The 19730-nt window shown below is 44.2% G+C and overlaps 1 protein-coding gene across 10 annotated transcripts in view; it reads left to right on the forward strand.

Moving 5' to 3' along the window:
- TFAP2B (transcription factor AP-2 beta) overlaps positions 1-19730 on the forward strand; it is a 67357-nt gene that overhangs the window by 25001 nt on the left and 22626 nt on the right. For 7 of the 10 annotated variants that reach the window (XR_014523949.1, XM_083495233.1, XM_083495235.1 and 4 more), the window contains 4 exons: positions 73-135; positions 6347-6566; positions 12563-12681; positions 17277-17418. Coding sequence is in view for 9 of the 10 variants with exons in the window: in XM_083495233.1 (XP_083351359.1) it covers positions 73-135; positions 6347-6566; positions 12563-12681; positions 17277-17418 (544 nt within the window). In the remaining variant the exon portion in view is untranslated. The remainder of the gene's footprint in view (positions 1-72; positions 136-6346; positions 6567-12562; positions 12682-17276; positions 17419-19730) is intronic. The other 3 variants (XM_083495241.1, XM_083495240.1, XM_083495234.1) reach the window with 1 other exon arrangement.

Here is a 19730-nt window from a genome sequence, read left to right on the forward strand (position 1 = left end):
TCAGATGAATATTTTATTTACATCAAGTAGAGTGTGTGTGTTCTTGTTTTGTTTTTTCCCCCTCATGTCCAGCCCGATCCTATGTATGTTTACTCGGAAGTAAGTCCCAGTGTGTTCAACGGCGCTTACTCCCAGGTAAGTATGCACAGGGTTGCAGCCTGAATGGTCTACTTACTTGGAGGATGGGTTTGATGAGACACTGGCATCCAGATCCACCGCCCAGTTGGCCGCAGGACTCGCGCTCCGACCTCAACACATTTAATTGGAAGCACATCCCCACGTAAGGAAAGGGTGAAAAGGATCCTGGACGTGAGAATGGTCCCAACCAAATTAAGCATCTGGGGAGAAAGTGCGGTTGGGGTTAGGGTGGGGTCAGGGCGCCTTCTGGAGCCCTTGCTCCCCGGAGACAACTTTAGGATGCAGGCTGCTGGACCCTTGGATCTGGTCTTCTGGTCACTATTTTAATTTAACCGCCCCCACCCCGCAAAGTAAGTCCCATTGTCTTGGACTGACTTCCAGGTAAGGCTGCAATCCTGTGCATGCTTCTCTGGTAGCAAGTCCTATCGAAGGTGGTGGGACTTGCTTCCGAGTAAATATGTATAGGGATCAGGCTTCGTAAGAGTACTCAGTTCCAACGCAAGTCCTCTAAAGCTGAAAAAAACCCATGTTTCCTGAATATATTCCTTCAGCCACAACCCAAGAAATGTAGGATACCTGCTGCTAACAGTTATGGCAAGATACTTCCAGGAAAGATGAGCAGCGTTAGGAATAGGGCATCTTTCTAGTTTTGCTATGGTCTTATTGTAACCCGCCCTGTGATCCTCGGATGAAGGGCGGTACAGAAATTTAACAAACCAACGAACCCCACCAGCAGCGTCCTCGTAGTAGTGGCAATCCTGGAGACAGGCAGCCTCTTTCTGCTGAAGACAAGGGGGCAGAACTGCATCTCAGGCACTTTCATTTACATCCCGGTCCTTCTAAAACTCTTCGGGGCAGACGAATGGTTTGTTGGCACGCGCGTCTGAGAGCATTGCGGCCCGAAATGACTCAGACCTATGGAGTTGGCTGCGATTCCAGCTGTAAATATTTTTCAGCGCCTATTAAAAATGCTTCTCGATCGATAAAACGGAGGGGGCGCTGCCACTTGTAGAATAAGGTTGAGACCCGCCCCCCCCCGCCGCAGTAAACTAGTGAGGCTTGCTTCGGAGTAAATCTGTGTAGACCTGCCCTGTAAGGGTGCGGTTTCCTCGTGTGAGGATGCAACTAAAAAGCAAGTGGTGTGTAAGGGGGTCGTCTTCGTTTTAAAAATGGGACCCCTTTCTCTTGGCGTGACCATGTTGTTGCGTTGCCAGTAAGAGCTGCTATGACTTCCTCGCTAAGCCAGTTAAGCGGCCGGGGGCGACGGAGGCTGAAGGCGGTTAGGATGGGGGGGGTCTTTGCAGAGGACCGCCAGCAAAACTCACCCCCAGACTTGTTTTTAGGTCTGGTCAGCCGAGATCTCAAGGCTGCTGCTCCCACTCTGTTTGACGAGATTGGACCTTTTTCGTTTCTTCCTAATTAAATGCCTTCTGTGATTTTGATATTTTATTTTCTGGTCATGGAAGGCGTTCAGGAGCCCTGATAGACTGAGGAGCTAATATAAAAACTTCTAAAATGCAGAGTAGGGGAGGTAAAAGGGAGGGGAGGGAGATTCATTCTAAATACATCTCTCGGAAGGAAGTTCTGGTGGGAACTTAAAGAATGCTAGTAAAAATCAAGTTTAGGATCCAGCTGAAAGATTTATGAGACCCCTAGAACGTGTTTTGCAAAGTCGATAATAAGGTCTAGAAGATGCAGATTAATAATGAAGATAGTCCCTTTGAGCATGTGCAGAGTGCATTCCCCTTATCCACAGGGCGCAGTTAAGCCACAACTGAGTCACTCAGTTGGGATTGATTTCACAGATAAGCCCCTGCAACACTTTGCCCTAGACGAGTCATAGATCGATTAGATAGATAGATAAATAAATAAATATCTATGGACTTTTAAATGGGGGCGGGGCGTTTTACTGTTTTAGTTTGTTACTATGTTATGTATTTTTGTGTTTTTATATTGTAAACCGCCCTCGGAAGAAGGGCGATAGAGATATATATTCAAAAAAAATAATATAAATAATAAATCGAACTGCGTGAAATAAGGAAGATAAAATATATGAGCGAGAAGAGCAAACGGAAGCCGAGCCAGCTTTCGCTTCCCATGTGGCAAAACCACTCAGTCGTTTACTTTGAAACCTCCGTCCAATCCGCACCAAGCAGCACGGATTTATGAAATCTAACACGGGCTTGGGACTTCTGTAGTTGTTACAGCGCTTTAGTGTGGGATTCTGGTGTGGTGGAAGGAAATATTTTGTAATAAAAGCTGGACGAAGGCTTGTTCTGTCTACTCCTTCCCTTGAGGTTATTGACTTGCCAATTTCCTTGGTAAGCCTAGCCTGTTAAGACGCTCGATCTTACACGTTTGGGAAGCTCGGGAGATGATGTGTATATAATCAATATATATGCAACTCCCGCACACCATACTCCCGCCCCTTTTGCCACTAAAGAGTATTTTCATGAATGGGACAACAATCCTTTTCCTAGGGATACAAAGCTGGAGTCCCGTTGAAATAGCTCAGATTGTACTTCACACCTGGCTGAAACTCTAGCGCCAGTATATGATGATATTAAGAATCTTTAAGGAGTTCTTAAAAGTTGGCTTTCCTCTCTCCCAACCAATTATAGATGCGATTCATTTTGAGGCATGAAAGTGTCATAGAAAGCTGAGACCTGGTTCTCACAAATAATAGTTGTGGTAGCCTCCTTACAGGAGTGTACCACTTCAGATTGCAGGCGGGCGGCTCAAACGGTGCAGTGTTTTGCCTTTGGATAACATTCCCAAGTGTAAGAAATCTAGCACATCAGGAAAATGGCTAGGTTATAACCCTTTCCTCTGACATTTAGTTTTCTATATCCAGAAATTCCCCCCCCCCCAAAAAAAAGAAAGCATTCACCTACAATCTGAAGTGGGACAGTCCGGACACAGGTTTATCATTTCATCTGCTATATATAAGAACGAGTGTAAAGTACAGAATCTGGACTTGCCATATATTTGGCTTCCTGCAGGGCATGCTTGTAGAATCCAAATGTCTCCTTCCCTCCCTTTCGGAACTTGAGAACTCGCTTTGTCTATTAAGGTAGCACCAGCCTGCAGTGATCTCAAGGAAGCAGCAATAGCAGCAGCTGTCAGCCCTTATTGACTCTTGCATGAAGCGTACCTTAAGTATGGCTTGTTCTCAATTACAGGCAGCAAATGAAACAACTGGGGGAGGGATGCAGTAAGTCTCTGTATAAATTATAGTGATTGGTTGATTGATCAGAGCACCTGCTGCAAATCAGAGGGATTTTTAAAAAAGCTTAGTAGCAAGCAAAATATATCATTAATAATTTCCTTCTATTTTTGGGGTGTGTGTGTGTGCCCTGTTTAATAACTTTATACCCAAGTCTACTTATAGTTGGTGAATTTGCTCTAATTCTCTTAAAACAGCGCTCATTCTTGAAATAAATTGTTTGAGCAGCTTGGAATCTTAGGGAAAAGCAGCTTTTCAGTAGTGAGCTCCATTTTCATTTGGAATTAGAATGATTTGGTTTTTTTTTACACACCCAGCCGTCCCAGTATGTCTGTTAAATAAAAAATAATGTTTCCATCAATTCCAAGCCAGGATAAAGGGTTTAAAAAACCCAAATATACAAGTTTTTATCAAACCAGTGCAAAAATGATCCCGCTGCTAAGCTTACCAGTCTAGCAATTTATTGGATTCCTTTCCTTTTTATATTTGTGAATCAGTACTAAAAAATAATGAAACAAATATTTATGAGTAAAAACTATTTATTTATACAGTGCACAAAGTGTCTTACAGTTTATATGTAGAGAGAGAAGCTACTGATCAATCCAAACTCTGAGTGCCCATTCTAGCAAACAGGAAATGCTGGACTTGACTGCTCTTTCTGGATATCCCACAAATATTATTAAGAACACTGATATTTTTTTCTTTGGCTTGTCCATTATAATCTACGGAGCTACACTAAACAGCTCAAAAGCTTACTTCCCTCTTTTTAAAAACTGTATTTATAGATGTGATCCAGGAACAAGTTAAACCAAAATGTTTCTTTTGAATGTGATGTCCCAATCACTTCACGGTGCCTAAATGAGCTTTCCATACAAGTTTCTCTGGCTCAATGGGTTAGTGGGTCAGGCTGTGAATCTCTAATTGCCCTTGTTTCATATTCTGTTTTACCATGTGGTTGTAGTAAAGGCCGCCTGCTGTCTCCAACTTCTACATAATTACAAATATACTTAGAAACACCAGGGCAACTTCCCTAGAGATAAGGAAGAATCTATGAAGGGTTAATTGGAGTATTGTTGCAACTACCCTGGGGTTAAACTAATAGATTCATGGGTTGGTGTTCTAAATATCTAATCTGTGAAAAAGCTTGAAACAGTCACTGGTCCAGAGAAAGATATACAACTGTTGGTTTGAGATTTAGAGAGACAACTGGGTGACTAAATACAACAGGGATAGTCTTCCCCACCCTAAATATTGTGCAAAAAATTAGCTTCAGCAGGTGTGGCCTAACATGCTATTTAGCCCGGAAAAGACAATTAAGAGGTGGTGATATGACAAGCATCTTAAAACATGGAGCTAATTTATTTTCTGATGCTTTAGGAAAGGACCTGAAGCAGTGGGTTGAAATTACAATATTGGTGATTTTGACAAAGTGTTAGGGAAACTCCCTTGAAAGATGGAGGCCTCTCCTTCATTGGAGGTTTTCAAAGCTTAATTGCCACCTATCCAAGATGCTGTAGCAACAGCAGCAAATCAGATGACCTTTCAGGTCCCTCCAACTCTATAAATCTAGTGAAATGCCCTTCCCACTCCATGTAAGGGTTTAGAGCATAGGCTCCATGTCACCCTAAAAGAGAGAGTGGAAACTCAGAGTTTGTGCACTAATTAAGATGAGCACAGATTAAAAAAAATAAAGAAACTGGGATACAACAGTTGTATTCTGCTGAACTCAAGTTGACCAATAGAAGCTGGCTCTCTTCATAGACATCCACCTGTTAAACCTGGCTTCTCAGTGACAAGTGGGGTTCTTCATTCCTCTCCACCACTGGCATTCCTGTGCCTGTTGTGTTTTTATGTTGTACCCTGCCACACACACACACACGGTGGATTATGAATAATTAAGCAAATAAGTAAGTAAAACTAGCACCCAATAGGTAGATATAAAATGATCGAAATCTTGTCCTGGCATGGGGCAGCGTGGGGGGGCACCCTTAATCTATTGCATTTCTGACTATTATGTAGGTATTTACTAGGAGTTGTGCAAGAAAACTAGTTGGCAGCTTCTGCTGGTGGAGAAGGCTTTCCAGCCCAACCCCATGGCAGCTGAATGTTTTCTGATAGACATGTAAAGGCAGTATGCCAACTTTCAGTGCACCCCTTTCTTCTTCTGAGTTTTTAGGTGATCCCTTTTGGAGAGCTTAGAATGACCCACCTTTGCATTATACTGGAGACTTAGTATCCAGGAGCACAAAATATGTGAGCTATTAATTGCATAGAAAACAGTGGTGTTAAGTCTGGTAGTATTGTAGGTATTGACTTATTCCATATGGGTTGTGTTCCTTCCCTTCCAAGTTCACCTTGCTGTCCTGGGACCCATTGCAGCATGTCTCCTTTCACTACTTCCATGGAAAGAATTTGTCATTTGGTCCTTTTCCATAGGCAGTATGGGACTCTTGCCAACATCACCTTCAGCAATGTGGCTTCTTTCTGTGTTGTAGGAAATGCCTAATGTCCAAGACTGACTCCTCATTATTATGCCACAGTTGCTCCTTCCTGAAAGAAGAGTCTCACTGTCCTGGAAAGGAGCTCCTCTGCCCACAGCTTAGTCTTAGAGTGACTTCCAAGCATTACTGTGAGCCGTAAAGGATGGAGTCAGGCTCCATGGCAGCTGCTCCCACTCTGTTCACTGTCATTCTGGATGGGGTCCTTTGGCCCCTCTCAGTTTAGCAGCTCTCATGTTCCGAGGATAATGCCCAAAGGGTCTTTCTATGTGAAACACTGCTAATGTGGCATTGGGGCCTGACATGGCAGCTCTATAAGAACCATCCCTGTGATGGGATCCCCCATATGACTCTGAGCAGTAAGCCATCCAAACAAAAGGTACTGAATCAATGGGACTGACTTCTGGTTGATCAAATGCGGTCTTATGACTGAGCCGGTCACTGAAGTGTGCTGTTCCCCACACCTACTTTTCTGTCTCCCCAGTTCCAGTTCCTCCAAAATCTGTAACTTCCCTGATGATGAACAAAGACGGCTTCCTTGGTGGCATGTCTGTGAACACAGGCGAAGTATTTTGTTCAGTACCTGGGCGGCTCTCCTTGCTCAGCTCAACTTCCAAGTACAAAGTAACTGTTGGAGAAGTTCAAAGGCGCCTCTCACCCCCAGAATGTTTGAATGCCTCGCTTCTTGGAGGAGTACTTAGAAGGTAAGGCCTTGGGATAGGTATATGTGTGCTTATGTGTGAGATTTATTACGTGGTGTTACAGGGATCAGCTTTGTGCGTATCTGTTGATGTTGATGCATGTAGAAGACCTCATAGGAAATATACTTAACAGTCTGGCTACCAATATGCATGCATGGGACTCTGAGGACTTCTTGGGAAAAAACAGTTGGCTGCAAGGCTTTTGACTGGGACTGGTCATGTGCAACACATCTCACCAGTTCTTAAAGGACTACATTGGCACTGCTTTTCAGAGCACAATTCAAAGTTCAGGAGCATATCCTTTAAAGCAATATAGTGCTTGGGACTCAGGTTCTTCAAATGCTCCCAAATGAATCTACCCAAATGTTAAGATCATCTTCTGGGCCTGGGTGGCTGTGCCTTTGGTGAGCTGTGGCACCCCATCTTTGGTGTTCCCCCAGTGAGGCTTGCCTACGACCGAGTCTCTCATGTCCTTTTGGGACCTTGTCCTGCTCAGGTGCCCTTTGATTTTTGTTTCCTGTGATATGCTAATTTGTTGTTGTTGTTGTTGTTGTTGTTGTTGTTGTTGTTGTTGTTGTTGTTGTTGTTATCAATAACCATGAAGCATAGAATCATTGGGTTGGAAAGGGTACCAAGGGTCATCTAGTCAATTCCCCTGCAATGCTGAAATCTCAAATGTCCTATTTTTGCTTTCATCTATTTTTTAAACATTGTTTTAAGTAAGTTTTACTTGAAGGGTAGGGATGATATGATAATGTATGCATATTCAGCACTTTAGCTGTTGTACTGTAATAGCCTGGAGTTAAGTTCTAGTTACAGGCAGGTAGCCATGTTGGTCTGCCATAGTCAAATTTTTTTAAAGAAAATCCTTCCAGTAGCCCCTTAGAGACCAACTAAGTTTGTTATTGCTATGATCTTTCGTGTGCACGCACACTTCTTCACTGAAGTGAAGAAGTCACCAGACCCTTATATATGAAAAAGTCACCAGACCCTTATATATAGTGAGAGGGTGTGTGTGTGGGGTCTGTTGACTTCTGTTTCAGTGTATCTGAAGAAGTGTGCATGCACACGAAAGATCATACCAATAACAAACTTAGTTGGTCTCTAAGGTGCTACTGGAAGGAATTTTTTTATGGAGTTAAGTTGTGAGCCAGGCATTCTAGGGGTCAAAATACATTAGGTGGTTTTAGGCCAGGAGTGGTTAGCCTGGGCTCTTCCAGATGTTGCTGAGCTATGAGCATAGCTGTCAACGTTTTCCTTTTTTAAAGGGAAATTCCCTTATTCCGAATAGGATTCCTCGCAAGGAAAGGGAAAAGTTGACAGCTATGGTTCTGAGTTCTATCATCCTTGAACATTGGCTATGTTGGCAAGGGCTGATGGGAGTTGGAGTACAGCAACATGTTGAGTGCTGTCGGTTAGCCATCTCTTTTAGGCAAAGCACTCACTTTCAACCTTAACTTCCCCCTCCATGAATTCATAATGCTGGCTTATTTTAAAAGGTTGTTGTAAGAATTGCTAAGGCACATGGCTGGCCCAAGACATTTTGTCACATGAGGCAACCACAAAATGCTGCTTCCTCCCTCCTGCCAGGGAAGAAGGAATGAGTGATGATCTACCAGTGGTGAAGGGTGCTCCCACTGCTCCTGGGGCGGACACATGTCCCCTTGGGGGGGTGCAGGGGGGCACAGAGGGTGAAGGAGCCCACTGCGCCTGGCCATCCCTCACTCCCAAGCAACACCAGCCATTGGAATGACACCGCTCGGGGTTGGTATCACTTCAGTGGTGAGGGCTGGCCTGCCACAGTTGGCTCCGTTCACCCTCCACACCACTCCACGGAAATACACCAAAGCTGCTTGAAGAGTGTTTCCATGGTGGGGTGTGTTGCTCCAGTGGCGAGGGCTGGCCTGGTGCAGGGGCTCCGTTTGCTGTTCATACCCCACCATGGAAACACTCCTTACTTTCAGTTAACGTGGTACATCTCTTCAGTAAGGGCTTCATTTGAGCCTGAACTCTGGTTCTTTGAGAATTCCATTGAATAAGTGTACAGTGGTGACCTGGTAGATATTGCGTAACTCTAGCAGCCATGGAATCGGAGGATGGGTCCTCTGATGGTACCTGGTTAGAGAACAGGAAGCAGAGAATAAGAATAAATAGATAGTCCTCATAGTGGACTATGAGGTGTATACATAGGTGTATAAGACCTCACAGGTATCTGCATAGGAACTGGATTTTTTTTTTAATGGTTCATACATGATGTGGAGTTAGAATCATAGAATCATAGAGTTGGAAGAGACCACAAGGGCCATCAAGTCCAACCCCCTGCCAAGCAGGAAACACCATCAGAGCACTCCTGACATATGGTTGTCAAGCCTCTGCTTAAAGACCTCCAAAGCAGGAGACTCCACCACACTCCTTGGCAGCAAATTCCACTGTCGAACAGCTCTTACTGTCAGGAAGTTCTTCCTAATGTTTAGGTGGAATCGTCTTTCTTGTAGTTTGGATCCATTGCTCCGTGTCCGCTTCTCTGGAGCAGCAGAAAACAACCTTTCTCCCTCCTCTATGTGACATCCTTTTATATATTTGAACATGGCTATCATATCACCCCTTAACCTCCTCTTCTCCAGGCTAAACATGCCCAGCTCCCTTAGCCGTTCCTCATAAGGCATCGTTTCCAGGCCTTTGACCATTTTGGTTGCCCTCCTCTGGACATGTTCCAGTTTGTCAGTGTCCTTCTTGAATTGTGGTGCCCAGAACTGGACACAGTACTCCAGGTGAGGTCTGACCAGAGCAGAAGTGAGCAGTGAGGTGGCCATGTTTGCTGATGGCAATGAGATTGCAAGGAAAGAGCAACCCAAATGATCACTGGGTCACAGCAACTCACCTGGGAGGAAATGATACCGTGTTTGGGGATTTTTAGTTTAGAAAAGGGTGAGTAACGAGCAATATGAGAGAGGTGTTCACAAATATTTATGATGTGGAGATAGTGGATAGAGATGTGTTTTCCCCTTTCCCATGGTACTCAAACAAAACGAAGCAAGGTTCAGGCAGACAAAAGTAAGTCATTCTTCACACAGGGCACACTGAAGCGACGGAATTCACTGCCACAATATTTTAAAAGGCCTATCAGTGGCTACAATACATGATGCCTCTAAAGAACAGTTATGGGGAAACAACCAGAGGGAGAGGGCTATTGGCCTTGTCTGCTGCTTATGTACTTTTGATTGGCATCTGGTTCACCACTTTGTGAAATGGAGTGCCTAAGTATATAGGCCAGGAGTCAGCAAAGTGGTGGGCCGTAGTGTGTGTGTGCATGCGCACACACGCATGTGCAAAGACTATTTCTGGGGCTCCTTCTGGCGCAGAGGAGGCGTGTGCAGAGGAGTTTCCTGTAGCCAATGGGAAGCCGGCCAGCGTCATGGATGGTGGTCCATGCTCTGCTCCGCGCCGGTTTAGCACGGCGCACTGGAGACAACCAAGCAGGCAGCAGGGGTCTCTTAGGGGGCGGCGGGGATCCATGGGCCAGTTAAATGACCCCCATGGGCCGCTTGTGGCCCATGGGCCTTAGGTTGCCAACCCCTGATATAGGCCTTTGGCCAGACTCCACAGTGCTGCTTTTGCAACTGAAGCCTAACATGGTGCCATCTGGATGTTGCTAGACTACAACACCCATCATCCCTGACCCATCATGCTGGCTGGGACTGATGGAAGTTATCTGGAGGGCACCACACCAGCTAATATTAAAACCTAATTTGACTTCAGGAAAAGGAATAAGCACCCATGAGTTGAGCATGCAGACAACCTTCTAGCTTTTCTGATAGATCTTCTCAAGCTGGCCTAGGATCCTAACATCTCTTTCTTTACATGTAAGGAAAGGGTGTGAAGCTCTGTTCTACAGGGTGGCTGGTATGTCTTTCAGAAGAGAGGGTGGGAAACAGTGCAGAAATCACATCTCTAATGTAAGATATTCACAGTTGCAGAGTAAGCCCTTTCCTTCTTATCCCCCCCCCCTGACTTTTCCCTCTGTAGTATGAGACAATGTGTCATTTCTAGGTGGGTTAATAGCCATGGATATTAAAGGTAAAACTGGGGCCTCCTCAGCCTGTGTGAAGCTTGGGCACGTGGTCTTCAGCATCCATCCATCTATGCTCATATGCACACATGCATCCTGGCCAATGGTTGCCATTTGGTTGATGAAGAAGTGAAGTCCAGAAGTAGAGGTGGGGTCTTCCTCTGTCATTGCAAGTCAAATCTGTTGCTATTGTCAAATGAATGGAAAGCAGCAATACTTTAATTGCTAGATCAACTAGTGAAAGCTTCCATTCCTTCAGTGGGACCCACTTTTAATTGGAGAGGACTCATTTTTAAAAAGCAGGGCTGTCAGTTCTGTGGGCTTCTTTGATTTGTGGTATGTTGCTGAAATGGATAAGAGGTCTTTTTAAAAAAGGAATGGTAGATATTGTTAAAATGTGCCTGCAATACCGAGATTTCAATAATAGGCAAATATATTTAAATTGGTCATAAGGTTGCCAGCTGCAATTAAAAGACACACACTCAGAACCAATACTAAACTCTTCGCGTTGCTGAGGGCAGTTGTACAAGCCGTCACTCCCCTCTCCACAGCTACCTGTATCCTGGAAGTCTTGATCTCCTACTTCTCTGACCTTTCCACCTTTCCAGTTTTATGGCCACGGAGGTGTTTCTCAAGGCTAGACATTTGCTTTTCCTCAAAACTAATAATCTATCCCACGGCCGTAGCCAGGATTTTTGTTAAGGGGGGAGGCAGGCCTTTTGCTGGGGTGGAGCAGAACTGCAATTAGCTATGTATTTTTATTGATTTTTATTGATTGGGGGCAGCTGCCCACCAGCCCCCTGCCTCCCTTGGCTATGCACATGATCTAGCCCAGGGGTCTGCAACCTTTAAGACAAAAAGAGCCACTTGGACCCGTTTCCGAAGAAAAAAAAAACTGGGAGCCACAAAACTCGTCATTATAAAAATAACTTTTTTGTCACTTTTTTATTATTTCTTTGTTTGACCCCTCAGAATTACTCCTCCTCATAGAAAAAAAGTTAAATTAACAAGTTACCTTTTTGTGTGTGTGTGTGTTCTTCACTCCCCTTCAAAACAGTGACCAGCGTACATGCCCCCTTTCAATGCAGTGACCAGCGTACATGCCCCTTACAATGTAGCGGGCAGGCGGGAAGGTGATGTCGGGACGGTGCGTGACTAACGCACGCACCGCCCCCATGCGACGTCACAGCCAGTACAGCGCCCGCCACAGTGGGGAGTGTTGGGGTGCACAATGCGCCTCCTCCCATCGCTAGTATCCGCCCCGGAGCCGCGGCAAAGGTGTAAAAGAGCCACATGAGGCTCCAGAGCCGCGGGTTGCAGACCCCTGATCTAGCCATTTACTAGGAGCAAGCCACAATGAAACCAGTGCTCAAATAAAAACTCATGGAATCGGGCTGTTGCTGCCTTGGTTGGGTGCTACCAGCCCATCTCCTTTTGTTTTCCTGGTGCAGGGTCCAGCCAGTACCAGTGAGTCATGTGTTGCGGGGGGCTGGACTAGATGACCCTTTGGGACACCTTCCTACTCTACAAATCTGTGATCCCTCAGCGTAACTCTTCCTCGAGAATCATTATTTCTCCCTCCCCTCCCCTCTCCTTTCTCCCCCTCCCCAATGCCCATCTCTCGATCTGTCTGTCTCATTGCTTCTCTCCCCCCCCCACTCTCCCCTCCTTCTCTCTCTCCCCTTCCTCATTACCTGTCTGTCTCTTATTACCATACTTCTCTCTCTCTCCCCCCCTCCCCGTTTCTCAATTTTGTCTGCTAGAACTTCCTCAGTCAGCTGCAATTCAGACACAGTCACGCGCGCTAAAGCCCCTTCCAGCTCCGGGGAACTGCCTCATATTCGCTCCCCCCCCCCAAAGTTTCTTTCCTGGGAACATTCCTTCAGCTTCGAATCAGCACCTTCTTTATCCCCCCATTTTGCCATTGCAGAGCCAAATCGAAAAACGGGGGCAGATCGTTGCGAGAGAGGCTAGAAAAAATCGGCTTGAATTTGCCAGCCGGCCGGCGCAAAGCGGCAAATGTCACCTTACTCACCTCCCTGGTGGAAGGTAAGCAGATGCGGCCCGCGCGGATCCCCCCCGCGGCGCCCCCGGGCGGCTCTCGAGGGCGGGGGAGCGGGGACATTTCGCACGCGGCTCGTGCATTGAGTGGAAATCGTTGCACTGAAGCTCCGGCACGCAGGAAGCAGGAGTGTTGAATAAAGAACAAAGACCTCAAGCGTCATGAAGCTCGGCCCATATCTCCACTCTGGGGCGCGTGTAGATCTCGCCATCCGAAATGGCTTGACTTCAGCCTGTGCTTCGGAGTGAGTCCCACTGAGGGCAGCGAGACGTGCTTTGGAATCAGCACGCCTCTGATCGGACCAGCCTAGGGGTCACAACCGAATTCATCCTAAGATGCAACTGCACAGACTCAAGAACAGTAAATTAATATACCAAGAGGTGCTGTGTGAGCGTTTGAGTTAAGCAGCAACTCTTCCTTAGGATGGAGGAGAATATAAAAACAGAAATTTTAAACATGGGTGGATTTTTGTTTGGAGGGGGGGGGAAGGTTGGCTGCTTGCATTGTCTTATTATGAAGGTAATTCCAATGGAACTCCATTGATGCTGGTGGGAGCTTTCTTTCTATTGAATTGCAATTGTTCTCTCTCTCTCTCTCTCTCTCTCTCTCTCTCTCTCTCTCTCTCTCTGTGTGTGTGTGTGTGTGTGTTTGTAGGGGTATTTTTTCAGGGTTGCAGAGGAGAAAGGGTAGTTGCTGCTAGATTCCAAACTAAGCTCCCAATCCTATGCATATTTACTTGCAAGTAATCCCTTCAGTGTTCAGTGGCTGGGCCCCAGTCAATGTGGACAGAACTGTGCTTTGTGGAAAATTTAGTACTGGGTTATAGAGAGGCATGCTGGCTCAGAGAAGAATTGGAGGCTTCCCCTTGACAAATACTTGCATCTGACACTAATAAGGATTCATAGGATTCTTTCAAAAGCAGAATAAAAAAAACACCACTGGGTATCATTAGTATACTATGTGTAATTATTGACTTCGGGGTTCCAAAATCTGGTTATTTGAATGTGATTAAGCTGTAAACCTGAATGAAGCCATTAGAAAAGTCAGCATACCTACTTCAGGAATAAAGGTATTGGTACCAGAGGTCTTTGCTGGTTACTTGACAAAATTCTGCTTCTGTTTGGATCTGCAAGATATCACTCAATTTCCTGGTTCCTAAGTTATTGTTAAAAGAATAATGACGATGATGTCCATTTCAGGAGAGACATTTAATGAAAAGTGAAGATATTCCAAAGTTTATAAAGTAAATAGGAAATGATCACAGAAAATGGAGAGGAGAGGGATGAGGTGCTTGCTGAGGAAAGCAGCCCAAAGGTCCCTGAAGACTGAAATGGACAGCAAACTTGCACATAATAAACTGCTGATACTGTGTGATTACAGTCCATCATGGTGTCATTTCTGTGTTGGACCACGATGTAAGAGTATAACTCCACCCAAACCCTATTCAAGTGCTTCAGGAATTCTCAAAGTTAACAGGGAACTAGAACTGTGCATGCAAGTATTAGATTGAGATGCATTTGTGTTTGTGAATATTGGAGTGGGATGCATTACAAAATATACAAAATTGTTGCTGAGCAAGCCAAACAGTTTCCCTTAAAGAACTATCTCTTGGCCTATCCTACTGAATTAGCAGCTGCTTCAGCAATATCCCACTCTCTTCCACTGCTCTTCCATTTTATTGCCTGTGGCAAAAATGTTTCATTCATCACTGTTCAGGATTCACAAGGGGCAGGGAGTCTGGTCTTTATCTTGTAAGTTTCATAAGGAGAATTAAACATCCATGGTGAATGGAGATTTGATGAAGGTCATCTTTCTCTCCCACTTCCTTTGCTTTTCAAAATAATGTGTCATTAGGATTATTAGACATATTTGTTTTTATAGGTAACAGTCTCTGGGGTTGCCTTGATCCTCCTCCTCCACCACTAGGTTTAAACTACAGTGTGGTATCAGTAATCAGAAAAGGGGCAGGTATTTAAATTTTACAATAACTTATTTTGTAATATTATCATTACCCCCAGTACCATAGCTATAATCCACACTGACTGTGGTTGGACTTAAGGATTGTTTGTAAAACAGAACATTCCCAATTAAATGATGGTATTTTGATTAGGACAGCATTGTGCAGATGTTGTAAAGCTTGCGTCCATGAGTAGCAACAAATCCACTATAAATTCCCATGTCAACAAGCCCTTACTGTTCCTGAATACATGTACACAGAATTTTATCCTACATGCTACATTTTGAGGGAGATGTAGTGAGTGAAGGTATCATTTTTTTTATTTTTCAGTGGCAAAGGGATAAATTTCAGCTGGATGCAAGCACCAATTGATGAAGTACATGATGTTTTACACTGGAGCACAGTCAAAAATATCATAATACAAAATGAGAACACAAAATACATAACAAGCAACAACAACAGAATGTATACATCTGTTGACTGTCTGCTGTTGTGTTTTTTGGTAGCCTGTTTAGGGGTTCAGTTCTGTTTAGGAACCCAGCCTGAGACTTGCACTCTACTTCCTTAGGGTAGGGCTCAGTCATGTTAACAGGGTGCTTTTGGACTTCTGTTGTGCATAAAAAGAATTGATGGTCCTCCACAGCCACATTTGAATGTAAATACAGCCTTCACATCTCCCTCACCTAGGAGATATGGAGACTCTTGATGGACAGTTTTGGCATCCAGTTGAGCAAGGGAGTTGTGCAGGGAAGATTTATAATATAACACTAGAGGAACAGGAGGTTTGGAGAACTTTGTACTATCCATTCCTGCATATCAACAGAATGCCCAAGTTCACTTGCAACAAGGGAGGAAAAACGCGTGCTACAAATGCCAGAGGTACAGTCTTGTCCATTTTTCATGTAGTTCAGGACTGAGCATTTGTGCTTGGAGGCTAGACAAGACTTAGCTCAACTTGGAGCCCTAATATAATGCTAGCATCCAATGATCTAAAGCTCCTGAGTCCTTATTCTTCCTAACTGCAACTCAGTCTGTAACTTCTTACAATAGCATTACATTGCTTTGTATTTATGACAGGCTGGATGTCTCGAATGTTCTCCAAGTTGTGAATGTTAAGTGAGGCTTTGCTCAATCAGTATCCAGGCCTTCTACCACAGGGGAAGAAGGAACTCCTTTCTTTGCTTGAATTTCTCTTCCAGCTCTACTTATTAGAGAACCTACAATGCTATGAGAGTCTAGAACATTGTTTTTCGCTTCCTGGACTCTGGCCTATTGAAAGAAGGTGTTATAACAAGTGTGCAAGCCTGTTTGGTTTTAATTGTTTGCCAATTAATTTTATGGGAAGGAGGGCAACGAAGGTAGAGAAAGCAGTCTGAAGAAAGTGTACATGAAGAGCTCAGAAATAGCTCTTGGGAAAGAGAATAATAAAACCCAACTGTATTTTTTTCCAGCATTGCACTCCAAAGGTACAATTCAGTCAAAAGTAAGCGCTATAAAATTGGACTGCTCTCAATAGAAGAAATAAGTGTGCATGTCAATCTCTCCCATTGAAATAAATGGGGCTTCAAAGTGCTTAGCTGAACAGCTCTTTCCACAGTATTGCCAGCACAACCTTGGGGAGTAAAACTACTTCTTATCTCACTCTTAGTGTAAGGCTGACCCCACGACTAAGTGATATCATTATGGCACTTAACAGTCACAGCTTCCTTCAAAGAATTCTGGGAACTGTAGATTTATTAGGAATCTTTGGATTCCCATCATAGAACACCTTTCAGGGGATGGAATTGTTGGGTTGGCCAGGGGCATGGACAACCCCCAGGCAAATGACAGGAACGTTTCCAGCCTGTCTCCCCCCCCCCCCCATCAGCGTGCAGCTCTAGGGAGTTCCGACAGCTTTCCCTGACGCTTTATAGTGACTCAAGTCTTGGAGACATTGAGCACACACCCAGAGTCCAGCAGAGATAAAACGCAGTCAGAGCTAGGCTGGGGTTGTGAGCACAAAGCTGCTTTATTAAGCATAAGGCAGAACAAAATTAAACATGTCTCCTCTCTCTGGTCTTCCTCGGAGAGAAGGCAGAAGTGAAAGCAAAAACAAATGGAAACAGAGTACAATACAGTAAAACATCCGCCCCCGTGATTCCAACAGTCAGTGCTGGAATGCATAACACAGACATGTGATGAACCAAACCTAAACAATATCTGCACAGTGAGAGGAATAGAAACCCAACAGGAATAACTAATTCAGGTTTGCTGTGTAGACATGCACAATGTGCATTTCCCTGTTTGTGTGATTCAACCTGCTTGCTAACAGCTTCAGCCAGCATCTAGTTGAGCTGATGTGGTTATATTGGTTACCCTTTCATAGCCCAGGTTGCAGACATTTAATGCTCTAGAACTCTACTACGTTCAGTATGACCAATGGCTTAATGCAATGCTAAGCATGAAGGTGCAGGACATCTGCAAATGACTGAAGAAGATCGTGATAACTGAAAAGTTAGTTTTTGGTCTGACAGATCTAAGGATCTGACTATATGCCAGTCTCATTCAGTTAGTATTCACTTAGCTAAGAAGGATTGTGTCAATGTGGTTGACCTGTGATGATCAAAGCTGCTCATCTTTCCCCAGGAGAAGCTGTACATTTAGCTCGGGATTTTGGATACATCTGTGAAACTGAGTTCCCAGCCAAAGCTGTTTCTGAGTACCTGAACAGACAGCATACAGACCCTACTGATCTCCACTCCAGGAAGAATATGCTGCTTGCCACAAAGTGAGTAGGAATGACCCTATAATATACTTTGCTTTCAACATTCTGGCCCTGAAACTGATAGTTTCATGTTGATACTTTAGCAGGTTGTTTTCGTGGGATCAGTAGATCTTAAATTACAAAACAGATCACACTGTCACAACTTTTGCTCCCTGTGGATTTTATCCCCTTGGTATAATTTTCAGATTAACGGATATGTTGTGGTAGTGTTCACATATCAAGCTCAGTTCAGATTTGTCTACTGCTGGGTTATTTATTACATTTGATATATTGCTTTCCCTCCAAAGAGCTCCAAGTGGCTTATATATGGTATCCAGGAGGTCTCTCATTCAGGAAGCACCCAAGGTGGAACAATATTTTATGTTACAGCAAACTAGGCATCCCCTCCAAAACATGGAAGGTGGTGTGGCCAGGACTCTGGGAACATGGTCTCCCTTTCATTATTAGAATCCTACTGGGGTTGAAGGCTTGAATAGGAAGGCTCTTGTGACTTAATGAGCATGTGTATTGTATACAGTACCATGTGGGCTCATGAAGACATCTGAAGGCAGCCCAGTATTGGGAAGCTTTTAAAGTCTGCTGTTTTTTCGTGTTCATTTATATTCTGTTGGAAGTCACTCAGAGTGACTAGGGCAACCCGGTCAGATGAGCAGGATACAATCAACAAACAAACAAACAAACAATTTTCTGTAATACAATCCAAATGTATTGTAGGTTTTTATTTGCTTAGACATTCTTTTCCGTTCTAAAGTGGTTGGCTGAGGTGCTCTAGTGTTGGCCGGGGGTGGAGGTGGAAGGAAGGCACAAAGTCAGTCAGAAGGGTCTCTATAGCAGCAATTGACTGACTTTCTCCGGTTCTAGATAGAAGCAGGGTTTTCACAAACCAGAGGAATTAAGGGAGAGTCAGAATGAACAAAAAGGTAAAACCGGAAAAGCAAAAAGCTGCAGAAGAGAGGTTCCTAAGACCAGGAGACCCTATTAATGTGAAATAACCAGCAACACCTGTGCCTTCAGCTTTATAGGTTTATAGTATATTTGCATTACAGAAGCTATCAACATTCAAAACAGTTGGCCACAGGCTCATTGCAGTGCATCAGACAACTTTTTCTGTGTGTGTTTTGTTTAAGAAGGTTGTGTGGATTGATTAAGGTAGCGTGGATAAAATTGCACATAGTGAGTTGCTGCATGCAGATGTGTCTCTCTTGAAGGCAGCTTCTGTGATTTGAAAAGATGTTTTCGTGTGGAAGCCATATTTTGCTTTTGGTTAGTGTTGTCTGCGGCTTTTAGAACTGACATTAAATCCAGCGTGTTTTTCCTTGACCCTCCCCCCTCTCCCCAGTTCTGATCTTTAGCGTATTTACTTAGAAACAAGCCCCTTTGACTTCAGGGGAGATAATATATGATATACACAAAACTTGAAAGGTCCAGACGTGAAGCCCTTTCAACTGGATAGCTCAGTTGGTTAGATGGTGGTGCAGGTTCAAGCAGGGGGTTGGACTAGATGATCCCCAGGGTCCCTCCCAACTCAACAATTCTATGATTCTACCCCCAAATCTGTATAAATGTTTACCTTCTGAGGACTTGACTTTGTGAATCGACACAGTTGGTCTTCCATATTTAACAATCAGTTTCAGGCAACACAACATTTTGACAGATGGGATCATTTCCCATTCATCCCACCCCCAGAAATACATGGAAAACCAATTCCAGTGGGCCTTCCCCACACATGCTTATGAAATCACTTCCAAAAGTCATACTATTTACCCCTGAATTCTCAATAGGTGTTAGATACAGTATTCTCTGTACTGATTTGCAATTTCTTTAACAACCCACCTATACTTCCGTATTCCTTGGGCTCTAATAATTTGAATCTTCAATTCTGTGAGTGGATGTATCTCTACAGTGATTGTGTAGCTGTTGCTTTGCTTAATTTCCCCCTCCTGATGTGGTCCAAAATAACAAAAAACCAATTAATATTTTTGCGATAGCTTCAATGAGATTTGATTCCTGTGCTTCCAAATTTCTTCCGGGTGACTCTGGTGTTATCTGCATGTGTACATTTTCCCATTTTGTCTGTGTTCAGATATAGTTAATTCAGGATGGTGTTGCACATCCTTGCTGTTTCATCCTGTTCTGTTTGGCTGTGCAGATCTGTCCACCTGGAGATGTGTGTCACTTGCTTCTTTAGAATTGTGATGCTGTTAACTGGGTGGGCCTAGTAGTTGTGTAGCCATGGTGAAAGCGATTGTATGAGGGCTAGACACAGTCCTTTTCCTGTGGTGAAAAAACTAAGGACTGACTGTTTCTGTATCAAT

This window comes from Podarcis liolepis (assembly GCF_965112155.1).
Source record: "Podarcis liolepis genome assembly, chromosome: 3".
Classification (NCBI taxonomy): domain Eukaryota; kingdom Metazoa; phylum Chordata; class Lepidosauria; order Squamata; family Lacertidae; genus Podarcis; species Podarcis liolepis.